The sequence below is a fragment of the Triturus cristatus genome, chromosome 9, assembly GCF_964204655.1.
Source record: "Triturus cristatus chromosome 9, aTriCri1.1, whole genome shotgun sequence".
NCBI classification, from domain to species: Eukaryota; Metazoa; Chordata; class Amphibia; order Caudata; family Salamandridae; genus Triturus; species Triturus cristatus.
The window spans coordinates 1,258,731,018-1,258,745,996 of record NC_140592.1 but is presented as its reverse complement, the minus strand read 5'-3'; the positions used below and the strand labels follow the sequence as shown (position 1 = coordinate 1,258,745,996).

Below are 14,979 nucleotides of genomic sequence, written 5' to 3'. Positions count from 1 at the left end.
CACTTGAGGGCGCTGCAGTGTTGCATATTAACTTCGAACGGGGATGGGACCAAAGGGCCGCAGCGATAAATGACCACAAAGCGAACTGTCTTCAGAGTGGACTGCAGACCAGCTGCTCTTAAACTACCGTCTAGACAATCGTCTTCCTTACGTGCTTGGCACACATTTGCACAGTAAGGCGCTCCGCTTCTTTGTGGTATAAATTTGTGTTAAATATGAGAAAATAGATTTTGGTTCAGAAAGCAGTGTTACTGCGCCACGAAATAAATTAATTCTGTCATGCCGGTCCCGCACCTCCAATGGCAGAAAAACACAACGAAACACCTTTTCTACACGTCAGTCCCAATTTACATCTTTGCAGTAAAATCACAGTTCATTATCCCGATAATGCAGTCACCAGAATTGTGGTAGTGGGGCAAATAGCTTGACGCGCTCTAAATGCATGTATGTGATGTAATGTTCAGTAAGGGGCTTATTACATCTGACTTATTAAATTGCAACCCCTACACAAACTCCTGTGTAGGGGCAGCAGTGTAAGCGGTAACCCCTACACAAACTCCTGTGCAGGGACCGCAGTGTAAGCGGTAACCCCTACACAAACTCCTGTGTAGGGGCAGCAGTGTAAGCGGTAACCCCTACACAAACTCCTGTGTAGGGACCGCAGTGTAAGCGGTAACCCCTACACAAACTCCTGTGTAGGGGCAGCAGTGTAAGCGGTAACCCCTACACAAACTCCTGTGTAGGGACCGCAGTGTAAGCGGTAACCCCTACACAAACCCCTGTGTAGGGACCGCAGTGTAAGCGGTAACCCCTACACAAACCCCTGTGTAGGGGCAGCAGTGTAAGCGGTAACCCCTACACAAACTCCTGTGTAGGGACCGCAGTGTAAGCGGTAACCCCTACACAAACTCCTGTGTAGGGGCAGCAGTGTAAGCGGTAACCCCTACACAAACTCCTGTGTAGGGACAGCAGTGTAAGCGGTAACCCCTACACAAACTCCTGTGTAGGGGCAGCAGTGTAAGCGGTGTGAAGTTTATTGCACCTGCAGTTACCAGTTTGTTACCAATTCCCTTTGTTAAACTTTGTCCGGTTAAACCTTTCAAAATATAATTAGACGAAAAGATTAGTGTTGCCTGGACACGAGAGGGGTGGTGCATTACCAACATAAATACACGTTATTCCCCAAAAAGTTAGACTAGGCGTTCATTATCACATCCACATTTGCTTAAGTTCCCTTTTGTGCTCCCATTTGAAATGTTTAGAAGCGGGCTGAATACTGATATTCGGTGCTACATGAACCATCTGACCTTTACTTGTGTTGACTTTTCAGCCCATCAGGGGCACACAAAGGGTGTCCTCGGTTTAACTCTTGCTGTGTCTCCTGAAGGTCTGTGCAGCTAAGTCCGCAAACCTGCTTGCAATGGGGCAGGTGAACTACTGAATGTGTGTGGGGACGCTTTGCTGAAGAGGAAGCCCTGCTGCTGTTCTTTGCTCTCTGACCACTGGTGACCTGCCTTTAATACCAACTGTTCGCCGGACCCGCTTCGCGGGTCCCGCTTCACCAGCATTACCTTGGGGAGAACTGCGCTGTGTCCGTGAGGCTTGTGGTGCTCTGGGGTACTGGGTAGGGCTGCGAGCGTTTCAGCAGGGACTTCGTGTCCCAGGAGTCCCTGCCTGGCCGATTGAAAACACCTGGCCCGCTCTCCCTCTCAGCCCCGCCCCCTGCACGTCACACTAACTATATCTCTGCCATCCCTCCCCGCTGCGCGGGAGCGCGCGGGGGAGCGCCCGGGGCTAAGCCCGGGCAAAGGGCGGGCCGTTTGAGGCCGTTCGAGGGCGGTGGAGGCCGGGACCGGGCCACCCCCCCTTTATTTGTCCTGTCTCGCCGGACCTCCCTGGGGTTCGTACACCTGCCCTTTATATATTCATCGGCAAGCCATTTATCCCATTGATACAATGGTGCAAACAAGAGGCAGAAAAAAAAAGGCCGCGGGAGGGGTGGGTAACCTCCTAGGACCAATGGACGATTTTATCATTAATGCAAACTCTTTTATTGACCAGAGTATCAGCCTTATGGAGGGTAGGGTGTCTTTAGACCTTGCACGCGCCAAGAGATCTTCTTTGGGTGCTCTAGCGAGTGTAAGATCCCCTGAGTTAGTTACTGCTCCTGAACCTAGGTCACTTAATGAAGGTAGGCGCAGCTTACCAAACATGGTGGATTTATCCGCATCTTCGCTATCACACTTGCAGACCAGCACAGATCTGGAAAAATCCCCTGACCTCCTCCCGCAATTCCCACAGCTATCCTCGCAAGCTACACCAGATGAAACAAGAAGAGATAGAGGGAGGAGGGAGGGTGCTGTGAGGAAAAGGAAGATAGACCTAATCCAGCCCTCTCTAGTTCCCAATACACCAGTTTTTAATAAATCAGTTTCTAGGCCTAGTTCAACTGAGAACTTACACCCGAGAAAGGTACAAGTAGTTCACTCTGCGATAGTACATCGCCCAGCACACGATAGTTCCGACCCCATCTTTGTGGCCTCATTGACTGATGTCCCTAGCGATGGAGACCCACTCCGGTCTGATAACTTACAGATGACATCAAACAGTATAGCGGATCTATTGAAATTACTACTCACTCCAATAGAACTTAGGTTAACGAAAATAGAAAATAAATTGACCAATCTTTTAAATCTGTATAAGACTAAGCAGGTATCAGGGACACAAATTACACGAGCAAAAAACCAGATTCAGAACCCAGCCAAATCAGCACCCCCACAAAACCGTATATCTACTCCTACTGCCCCATTACAAAAATTAATTCCATCCACTAACTCAAAAACTAATAGTTCAGCAAAACCCGCACCTAAAAATACCGCCACCTCAACAGCGGCAAATACCCCGCCCCAAAAAACAATGATACAAAATGCTCAAGCCTCAACAAATTCGGCCCGGCCGTTGATGGCTTCAAAAACGGCACCCTCAGTTTCTGATACAGGTGGTATGAGGGTAGATCAACAGCCAAGACTTCCTGTTGACTTGCCTCTGGAAGCCTACCCCCTTGTGGCAGTAATGACAGGTGTCCCTGAACTCTTGGATTATAATTCAGAACCCACATGGTCCCTAAAGAACAAAGTGCAATTCTGGCTCAACACTAATTGCCCTGTCCCACCGACAAGGTCCTACAGGATCCTTATGGTACGTAGAACTACCTGGGTGGGCCAAGGCCGGAAATCACTGCCAGGCGACTGCATCGTGGTAACCTTTGATGATCCTAGAGCAGTCGACCATATCTGCGCATGGGAAAAATCATGTGAAAGTGGAGGAATAAGCATTAAACGGCTTTCCTTCTTTTACCCACCGAGGTTCTCAAACATCCAAGAGTCATCTTGGCAATCGATAGGTCCCCGCTATTTTGACTATGACAGCCACAGGCAGACAATGGGTCCCTGTCATCCCCAATATGACAATTCCTGGAAAACGGTGGGGCATCGACACCTGGGTAGAGACTGGGACAGCTGGGGTGGGACACATACGTTGAGGGCGGTAAACCATGAGCGCACTCGCTGGGTTCCTTGGTCCGGTATTCCCACACATATCCGATTCAGTGGCCTAGAAATGGTCGATTGACCACTAACATTGATTGACCCCATTAACTCAAAGTCTACTACGGACAATGTTAATACACCGGATTTAAATAACCCAGTTATATTTGGCGAAATAGAGGGGACTGGGGTAATAAGGACACAGGCGCTTGACGGTGCTAGCACAACCAACAGGGAATGTAGGCTTTCTTCCTCCACCGTGACTCCTCAGCTATTAACGACACGACATTTACCCAGTGATATCAGCTTTAGTATAAGCTCCAGTGTAGCAATCACGGAAGTTAGGCCGAGTTCTTCATCCTACAGCCTGATTACGTGGAATGTGGCAGGTTTGAGCAAAAAGGTCCACCAGCAAGCATGGCTGGATGTTATTAATAAACATACCATAGCCTGTTTGCAGGAAACCTGGACGACCGAGGAAATCCACATTATAGGATTCCAAACCTTTCATTCGCCCGCACTTATTAGTAAGCAGGGCAGGAATAAAGGAGGCCTTTGTACTTATGTGGCTACAACGGCGGAACTCCGGGTCAACAAGTGTCTTAACGCAGAGTTTTAGCAGGTCTTGGTCTTTAAAGGGCCCCGCTCTGTCAATGTAATCCTAATTAATTTTTATAATAACGTACCATCTATCCATACAGAGCACGTTCTTCACAACCTTCTAAATAGCATAATATCTTTAATAGACAATCTTGTAGGCGAGAAGGTGCTAATCTGGGTAGGTGACTTTAATTGCACTGTCTGCCCCCTTTCTGCAACGGGTTTGTGCGGCCTAGCAGAATATGGGGAAGACTGCCCTACCCATTTCACCCACTCAAAATTAGGCAACTCCTTAAATAACATGATGTTCTATTTGAATTTGTCCTTTGTAAACGAACTGTGCAGCCCGATCGTCCCGTTTCAACCAACTTTCAATGGACGAGGGTGTAACTCCACCATAGATTTTACCTTAATGTCCCCGGCCCATCCTGGTTGCATAACCCTCTGGGAGACTGGAAAGGCTCTCTTCGGAGATCATTGCCCCATATCATTCTCTGTAAAAACAATGGGAGAATGTAGTCAACTTAAGAAAAACCCTAATTATGCCCCCAAGGTTAATCTGGGTGCTATAAATGGGTATGTCATCAAATGGGATAAAGTTGAGCCAGCTGGCTTCCTAAAGAGCTTGGTTTCGACGTCTCTTGAGGATATTCATGTATGTTTAACAGCTGACATGGAGCCTGATAAAGTCGTGGCTGCCTTTTCTAATATCCAACGGACAGCAAAAGATCTTTTATTTAGAGAACATAGGCAAACAGCTAAGCGCCCACAGGGTTGGTTTGATAATAAATGCACCAAAGCTTTGACTTCTCTCAAAAAGGCCCTACAGACCAAACCAAAAAACCAAGACCTAATCCGTCAAGCTAGAGGAGCTTACAAATTAACCATTAAAACGAGAAAAGCCACCCTTAAGCGGGAGGCGTGGGCGGCCTTACGTGAGGCCTCGCAACAACGCGATAGTGCATTATTTTGGAAAGTGGTAAATGCCCCATACCTGCAAAGCAGAGCGGAAGATATTGTAGATGTGGCTATCCCAGGGGACACCTGGGTGAACCATTTTAAGCAGTTATATAACAGTTCGACTGTAGGGCACTGTCCTCCTCCGCTAACTCTCAGTTTGACGGACCTCGGCGGATCAGGCGAGCGAAATGCTTTTCCGCTGAATATTACTTTCAGCCTCCAAGAGGTCATTAAAGCTATTAAGGACAGTCCATCCGGTAAGGCTCCGGGTCCCGACGGTGTCCCAATCGACGTCTATAAGGCAGAGATGGATCGATGGGCACCCTTACTTACCAATGTTTTAAACAAGTCTAACCAACAGGGATTTGTGGCATCTTGGCCTGACGCTACTGTCGTGCCAATATTCAAGAAGGGGGACAGAAACGACCCAAATTGTTATAGGCCAATCTCTCTTCTGGATGCACTGATGAAGGTGGCCGGTAGGATTATCCTAAACCGGATCCAGAGCTGGGAGACTGAAAATCAGGCCATCTCTAACTTACAATATGGCTTTAGGACGGGCAAGGGAACGGTTGAACAGTGCTTGAACCTGGCCTTAATCATTGCAATGTACACTCAAGCGAAGAGCGTAAAGTTATATATTTCCTTCATTGACCTAAGCTCAGCGTTCGATTGTGTGAATCATGAATTCCTCTGGAACACACTCTCTTTACTGGGCCTTGATGCCCAAATTATCACGTTTATTCGCGAACTTTATAGGGACGCAGGGGCAAGGGTCAGATTCGGACGTCTGGGGGAATGCTCAGATAAATTCCCTATCTCACGGGGGGGTCAGACAGGGGTGCATATTGGCTCCCCTGTTGTTCACCATTTATATTAACTCTATTGGAGAACACCTAAGTAATTTTCAATATGACTACCCCGCCATAAAGGGTACCTCAGTGCCCCTATTACTCTATGCTGACGACGCGGCAATTATGTCGCGTACTAGGATAGGTCTACAGCGGGCGGTGGTTCAATTTACCTACTTTATGAGGGATAGGGAATTAAAGGTGAACACTTCTAAATCTTACAACATGGTCTGCGGTAGGGGCCTTAGAAGTGCACCTTGTTCTATTTATCTGGACGCCCAAAAAATTGAAACCACTGAGAAATTCTGTTATTTAGGTGTGACTTTTGATAGGAGGGGGAGCTGGAAGCCGGCAATAGCAACAAGGAAATTAGCCTTTTTACGTTCTGCGGGAGCCCTGAACAATTTTTCTGCAAAAATTGGGGGGAAGCCAGCTATGGAACTAATACAAATCTATAAGGCCAAAGTTGTCTCCTCAGCCACCTATGGGGCAGGGCTCTGGGGGATAGAAAATGTGCAGACGCTACAAAGCTGTGAGAATCAGTTTATCTGCCACTTACTAGGAGTCTCTAAATTTTCATCAACTTACATGACCCATATAGAAGTAGGCCTTCCCTACATTAGCGACATTGTTAATATCTCCCCTCTTTTACTGTGGCATAAGGTCTGGGTGACAGAGGAGACAACCTTAAATAGGGAAGTAATCACCGATTGTCTCACAATGAATGGAACGGCCAATATTAGGTGGCTCTCCTACGTGAAAAATCTTTGTGTAAGGATAGGACATCCAGAATTCTTTGATAACCCGCCCAGTTTGGATGGGCTATCGAGAGCCGCCTTGAAAAAGTTGGCTCTTGATCACCTGGTAATGGAAAGATGGGACAAGGAGAAAATGAAACCTACTGTACTCCGGTTTCAGGAAATTACTCAGTGCGAGGGTCTCCAATATTATCTTAGCTCAGAATTAAGCCCATATGCACGCACATTGTTGACTCGCCTCAGATTAGGCATGTTTTTTCACTTAGTCACTTTCCCCCTCTGCAATGACTGGTCCACTGAAATCCCTTTGTGCCCATGTGATGATATCTCCAGACAATCGGATATACATTGTGTCATTTTTTGTGTATTTTACAAAGTCCCGCGTAGAGCTCTTCTGTTACCCGTTCTTAGGGCATGGGGGATTCGTACCTGTAAATTAGCATACATGAAATTACTGCGATTAGAAGATAATTCCCTTATTCATGCAGTTTCAAGTTTCTTAAAATTAGTAATTAAATTTAGAAAATCTATGCAATCCTCATGCTCTTAATCTGTTCCCGAATTTTTATGATCTGAATCTCTTTTTAATGATATTTTATCTTGAATGTATGATCGAATAAGCTTATGTTGCTGACCCTGTTTTATCTTAAAAAAAATTTTTTGTATTATGTTCTTTTATGATTTTATCCTAAAATCGAATAAAGCTTGTTTGATTTGATGTGGGATCATTTTATTTGATGATGTTATTGTTGAACCTGTTACCCACATCCCACAGTCCCCTACAAGATGAGACCGGGGAGTAGTGGCACAAGCCCTGGTGCGGATCAGCAATGGGCTTATCAGGCCTACATGTGGTTGTGTGCTGTGTAGTAAACCCCAAGTGCAGTATACACCTAACACTACTACCATAGTACCTCTGCCTGCTGCTGGACAGCCCAGGAACTGCAAAAACAACCACATCTCCCCCAATAATGACAGAAACAGATCATGTGTGCTAGACCTCTTGACTTGTACATTACAGACAGGTGGGTGCCTGGTAGCGCCCCTGCAGAAGCTTTCCATACAACTGTAGAAGACCCACAAAATACGGTGTACCGCTTGCAGATTTTCAAAACGCATACATAAAAGGCAGTCATTTACGATGCCAATAGCTCAAACTCTCGCAAATGCGAGACCTATTGCATTGCAAATGCTTGTGTTTTTTTTATTCTTGCTGTCTTTAAAAAGAAATGCTGTGCAAATAATTGCTTATACTGCCATCTAGTGAACAACTTCCTTCAACAATCCTGTAAACACCCTTGTTCTATTGGGCTAAGTGGCCACTAGTGCGAACCATCATCAAGAAAATAATTTAAACAAAAACAAAATACATTTACCTTCTGCCTTGTGGCCCCTGGAGCAGAAAGGCAAAAACAAAGTGAGGTGGGTGAGTACTTTATAACAGGTGACAGAAACAGTGGTGTGACGTCCGGGGAAGGATGGTAAACAGGTGAGTTATAAACGGCTTGATGATTTTTCTGGTGGGAGGAGCATATGGTCAAAAGTAATTGTGAGGGGGGAGGAGCCAAGATGGCGACCGGGACGGCAGCGTAGACTCCCGGCTCCGTGAACCTCCGCATCCCGCACGAATATCCTGCCTGAGATCCTCAACCTGTGCTACGTGGTCTTGTTTCTGAAGGAGAGGGGCTCCCGACTGTGTGACTCCGAGGTTTCTAGCAGTGCTATCGCCGGAGAAAACTGCATCTGAACCTTGCGGCCTGTGCGACCCTGGAGCCGGGACATCGAGTGGACGCCGTGGCCGGGTGGCAGTGCGACAACAGCGGCTGGTGGTGACTGGGTGGAGTCGGCCCACCGGAGCGGTGCCAAACTCGGCCTGCACCTCGGCGTGGTCATTTCTACTGCCCAGTGTAGCTGACCGAGTGCATAACCGGGGGCGCAAATCTTGGATCCTCCGGTGGCTGCCCCTGCCTTGATGGTGAGCTGCCCGGCCGCCGTCCGTATCCTGCCCCGATCATTGCGGGCCGCCCCCGGATTTCTACGGGAGCTGGTCCGTGGTGGGGACGACTGTTGCCCGTGACCACAGATAGTTTTTTGCCTGCCCCCGGAACCCGGTCACCCGCGACTTGGACATCGCGACGCTTGTCCCGGGGTCCCGGCCCCGGTGAGGGTCGGGCATACTTGGCGGCCATCTTGGGTCGATGAAGCCTACCATCCTGTCCGCTGGGCCGCAGCGGGCCTGTGAGCGTACGATTTTTGAGAGTGTGGCGGCGAGATCACAAAGAGCTGAGCTAGGGTACGGCGACCTCCTCGAGGCTATTGGTGCTCTTCACTCCTCCTTGGTTCATGGTTTCGTGATCTTGGGGAGTAAGCTTGATGGTGTGGCGTCGGAGTTGGGGCAGTGGCGGCCCGCCTGTCCGCACGAACACAGAGTCTACCCACACTGCGCGCAGGAGGACGCTGTGGCGGCCACCCCTGAGTTTAGTGTACGACTGGACGCCCCGGCCAGTATGCTACAGTGTGTTCGACCTTCTGAGGGCCTGATCTTTCCCGGAGTCGTCGGACCTGAGTGGGATTTGGTGGCCTCATCCCGTGCATGCCCTCCTGCGACCCAGAGACAACTCCAGCACCTAATGTCTGCTTTGGCTGCTTCTGCCTTCCTGAACCTTGCGTGCAGAGCAGATCCTAAGGCAGCCCGGGGAAGCCTGTTTCCTCAAGCGGCGGACTGTGTTGATGCTCAGAGACTTCCACCCCACCTGTGTGCGCCGCTTCTCTGTTGTTATTGGACATTCCTCTGCCTAGGAACATTGGGTATGGTGCTGGGTCGAGGGGTCGGCATGGGCAGAATTCCAAAGAGTGGTCAGGGATGAGGCTAGCCCCTCGGGGGTGGTCGCCTAGTGGACGGGCGGGCATGGGGTGGTGTGCTCTCCTGACATGGCTACTGGCACAATAGGTGCATAATGCTCCCCATCGAGGTTAGAAAAGATTGTTTTTGTACTGCTCCTTGTTCACTTCAGGGGAACCTTACCGTGCGGGAGGGAGAAGCCGGGGGTCTGTTATGAAGGCCCTCCTCCAGTTTATAAATACTTTCTCTACCCCCCCGTCCGGTGGGGGTCCTTTCCTACTTCTTTTTCCCTATTCTCCTACATTTCGGGTCTGGTTCCAGGGCGACAGGCACACTGCTGGGGGGGGGGCCGTACTCATCTGCAGAGGTGCAGGGTGGGGGGTTGGGGGAGGGGATTCTGTATTCTTTCATCTTTTTTTCCATGGCCTCCTTTTTCTTCTCTGATTCTTTTTGTTTTCTTTTCTGGGATCAGCGTGATACACCTCCTTTTGCTATGCCTCGTTGCCGTTCCATGTGTTCACAACTTCCGGGGTGTTTTTGGGGAGTTCTGGCGGGTGACTGCGGGCGCAACTGTATACTATGTGTTTCCCCATCCTGATGTTCTTGTGTTTGCGCCATTGACCGAATAGATTGCTGTAAATCGCTAACGTTCATTACTCCGCATATCCGTGATCGTTGTTTTTTTTAAAATTGCTTGTCACCTGATCCTTCTGCCTCGTTTCATCATAAAATGAAAACCTCTTTCTCCTGGTGCCCTACTTACGCTGTTCACAGTATTAGCAGTACGATTTTGCTCCCCGAAGTGCTGCCTGTGTTTATACTTGTTGTTACTGCTCTGATTGCTTAGCGGCCGGCCCCGGGGGGTTGTAGGCCCATACTTGTTCTTCCTGAACTGTCAATAAAGGTTTTCAAAAAAAAAAAAAAAAAAAGTAATTGTGAGGAAATGAGGTGTATTATATAGTGGTGTTGTGTGACCTCACCGTATAATACACTACCAACCCCTTTAGGACCAGTCAGTTTTTGTTTGTTAAACCTTAGCTCAACACTGGGTAGCTGTGGCTCTAAGTAGCCAGGCTTGCATAAAGGAACCAGTCTAAAGCATTTAAATAGCACCAAAACAATTGAAGAAGATAGAAGCTGGTCATTCAAGAAATCAGGCACCACTTTATAAAAATAGAGTATATGTTTATAAATGGATGGATTTCTGGGAACTAAAAAGATCCACTGGAGGGTTCAGGAGATGCAGATTTTACAAGAAACAATAAATTGCAACTTTTCCCGTAACCACGAGCAAGCCTTGGAAAATCCAACAAATTTGACAACTTTTTAAAGAAAAACTTTTACAGGTTGGTACGCATTTACTTGGAGTTACTATGGACGACCAACCCTGGCAGGGAGATAGTCCTGGGTACCAGCAAGGTCTAACCAAACACTTGCCGCCTCAATAGCAGCGGTCTTCAGTCCACTTCCAGTGTGGCGACTCCTTCCCCTTGACTTCTATAGAGTGGTCCTGATGCAAGGGATACATGATGCTTTGCAGTCGACGGGGGTCTTCTTGGGGCTACTCCGAAGTCTACGGTCCTGGTGAGGTGATTCTGGCCACAGGGTCAACATTCCTCAAAGTCCCCTCAGGGTCAGCAGAAGTCCAGTCACCCAGCACATCTGTTTCCTACAGTAACTCTCCTTCTGGGTGACCAAACTGCACTCAGGCGACTCCCCTGGGTCCGGCAGACTTGGTGCAACTTTTGATCAATATGTCCTGGTCGCTTGGGCTGCACCGCGGCGAGTAGCTGCGATCTGATAATCTGGGCTACCAGCTTGCCCCAGCAGACTTCTTCAGCTTTTGTGGCCTTGTGCTATTAACAGGAAGTCAGCCAACTGACTCTTGGAGTCTCTGCTTCTGTCTGGGCTTGGAGGATGACTTCCCCATGAGCAGGACACAGCAGGCACAATCCTTTGCTAGCCCAAGGAGCAACAGGTGGAGTCCAACTTAAATGCATCCTCTTCTTTGCCGGTTCCAGGGTCAGCAGGGCAGTCCTCCTTCGGTCCTCTTCTCCATACAAGTGAGATCTTGGTTCTGAATGCCTCTTTTAAGCCCAGAAAATGTCCTCCGTGGAGGCCACAATCACTAGTTGGTGGACTAATAGGTTTACTTATGTCATGTGTCAACTTTCTATGAAGTGTTGCATCGAGCTATCCCAAAAACCTACATTCTGCCCACACTCAAGATGGCAGAAGACCTCTCTCATGCTGAAGAGCCCGGTAGCCCTCCCTAGAGGTGTGACTACCTATGAGCTACACGCCCACAGGAAAACCGTTTTGGTCAGTGCCCCTACCCCACCCTCTCTGTCCCCGGCACCAACCTGGCTACCTGAACTGAAGAGCAATCCCTCTAGAGTGTAGTTCCCATATCCCTTTCAAGGGTGGCTTCCCCTTTGAAGCTCGCCTTTTGGGCTAACACCCCACGCGACTACCTTCCCCCTCCAACAGCAGGACTCCATTTTTCCGGGTGCTGCTCACACATGTCCCCAGGCCTCAGTAGATGGCCACTGGAAAACTTTGGCTACAGATCAGCAAATTTCTAAACGTTGTATGTAGCAACAAGTTACATTAGTTCCAACTTGGGCATCAAGTTGGGCTTAATGTAATGTGTTGAAGTAACAACTTTAGTTGTCCTATTTGGGAGTTAGAACAGCAGAGCTATCCGCATGTAACTCCTACTCCCAGATGGGACTACCAATCTCTCTTGCAGCAAAAACGACAATTTTGTGTATTTGTTGCTAGAACATGTTATACTTTTTAAAATGATGCCCCTTACCTTGTGTCTCAATACTGCTGTTGGAGTGATTTGCACACATTAAAAAGGGAGTTTAGTCCTTGCCATTACTTAAAATGGCAAAGTTGAGATAACCGTATTAAACTGCCCTTCCAGTCTGCAGCGGCAGATTGGGAGCCGCGTTTTACTATTGCCCTCTCAGGGAGGGAGGCACAACTAGTGCTGCAGTCCCTGAGGAGACACTCCCATCTTACAGGCCGTGGGTACCCCTAGTACGATATCATAGCAACATAGTAAGTTAAAATATGCCAATTGGGTGTAGGGCGATCAAACATACACCTTTATGGGTCAGGCCACTTTAACTGAGGTCTGTTTAGCAGGCCTCCGTGAACTCTGAGTCGAAACCAGTAGCATTTGTCCAAAACTTTGGGGGCGACCATACAAAAAGAGGCATTTCCTTGTAGTTAATAATTGTGACTGGGAGGTCAGACGAGGAGGTAATGCTGAAAAGTCCTGCAGCTACTTTTAACTGTTACTCTAATAAGCCTTCCCTTGGATAAGTATCCTGCCCACATATCTGCAAGCTGTGCACTAGTTTTCATCACTTTCGTGTACCACTGTTTGCCACAGTAGCTGATGGTTCTACAGAGATCCTAAACTCACATACAAACCTGCCTTTCAAAAATACATGTAGGATTTACATGGAGTTTAAATATGTGCTAGTCCTCTCACTCCTTGAAGTAAGGTCACCATAGCAAAAGTAGTCCATTTGTGTTTCCTTAAACTGAAATGTTTGTGTGAATATTGAGTTGGGGTATACATTGCTAAAGCTATTTTTCCCATCTAAGAAAATAAACTGATTGCTGCTGTTCATCCCCCCTGATGATTTGTTTGTAATACTGCCATCGGAAGATGATGGCGGATGTTGTGAGCAGTCTATGGCAGTGTCTGTTCTATTGTCATGGAACGTGACCTACAATGTGATACCATATGGTCTAAATATAAATTATGTATTCTGTTTTACAGATATTTGTAATATATAGAAAGTTAAAATTCTGTGCCTAATTTTGATCTCGGCGGACGGGTAACTCCGACACACCGATAACTGATATCCCGTACGAAATATAAAGCCCATTATCTCTTATGGGACTTATATTTCGGCAGACAGGAGATCGGTCCCCACTGTGATGGAGTACTCCCCCCCCCCCCCCCCCCCCCCCCCCCCCACCTCCCCAGATCTAAATCAGTCCCTATGTTTTGAAAGGGGCAGACTGAATGAAGTGGATCAGGGACATTCAGAGCTGTAAGCAAAACCAGATTACTGTTGGGAAGAAAGTGTTGAGCTGTTATAAGTTTATGACTAATAGTTAGCTGGTACCACGTGAAGACAAGTGGTCCTTTTTTTAATGTCCTGATTGTTATTTTAATATTAATTCCTGATGCATGCTACAAAGTGCTGTGTGCCTGCCAACTGGCCATTTATGCAATTAAGAAATGTCTGACATGTTCTGTCATTTTCCTGTCCTTCTAGCGGGCCTGTTCCAGTGCTGGTCATGAGTCTGCTTTTCATCGCCTCTGTCTTTATGCTGCACATCTGGGGCAAGTACACAAGGTCTTAGAGAACTAGGGACTCCATTTTCTGGCGACTTGAACATCTTCATCTTGGACCAAACATACAAACTAGATAAGAGCTTTTTGGAAAAGAATGCTGTCCCACCTGGCATGAAATAAAACTTCTAATGACTCAAAAGTTTTAATCTACGAATCTTGACATTTTTACCAACTGCTAATGAATTTTTTAATTTGTCAGTTTGGCCTTTGAACATGTAAGAAATGTTGTTGTGCAATGTTACTAATCCAGTGCAAAAGATAATAAAATGTCTCCCTTTCTTGTATATATTCTTTCTGATTTGGTGTTACCAGCCGCATGATACTGAGGTAGTTTTGGTCCTTCGGTGAGCTGTGTGGTTGAATCTCTTCCAGCTTGTTTCTATCTATCTAGCTGTCTGCCTGCAGCACTTCAATGTGATGTGTGCATTTTAAAATGAATCCCAACAAAAGCTGCACTGCAATAATTCAGACTCAGCCAGCAGTGACTGCAAGAGTGGTAGTAAGACTTCTGTAAAAAAATGTTTTGCTCGAATGTCACCGCACTATCTCGCACAGATGTACTTTCCCACGGTATACATGGGTAAAATAGGATTTTGTGACCGAAAATGGAGATGACCTACCGGTTTGCCCAGGTGGATGCCTTTGAAACAGAATTAATAAGGTTGTGAGCCTCTATTCTTCTGAAAAGGAAAAGACAACAATCGGTAGCAAAATTCGCTGGTTTGGCCTTGAAAGCCTGGTGCAATATATATATATTTTTTATTGCAAGTGCGAGCCACAATAATTAAAGTAAATGCCAGCATCTAACGTGGTTGCCATATACTTACAATAAAACTTTTAATCAATAATGGGAGAGGCGACCCTCCTAGAGTACTATACTTTACTATGTGATATATCTGACCCTTAGACAGAGGCATTGGGCCTGATTTAGATTTCAGCGGACGGGTTACTCCGTCACAAAGGTGACTGACCTGCAGTGGGTATATACATGGCTATATGGATGGGTGGGTGAGTGAGTGACTGTATTGGATAGTGA

The 14,979-nt window shown here is 47.2% G+C and overlaps 1 protein-coding gene across 1 annotated transcript in view; it reads left to right on the top strand.

Annotated features, from left to right (window-relative positions):
* SEC61B (SEC61 translocon subunit beta) overlaps window positions 1-14,227 on the top strand; it is a 43,158-nt gene extending 28,931 nt beyond the window's left edge. Inside the window, exon 4 of the mRNA XM_085627366.1 lies at window positions 13,864-14,227. Within this exon, the coding sequence (XP_085483492.1) occupies window positions 13,864-13,951 (88 nt within the window). The 3' untranslated portion in view covers window positions 13,952-14,227. The remainder of the gene's footprint in view (window positions 1-13,863) is intronic.
* Window positions 14,228-14,979: the final 752 nt, after the last annotated feature.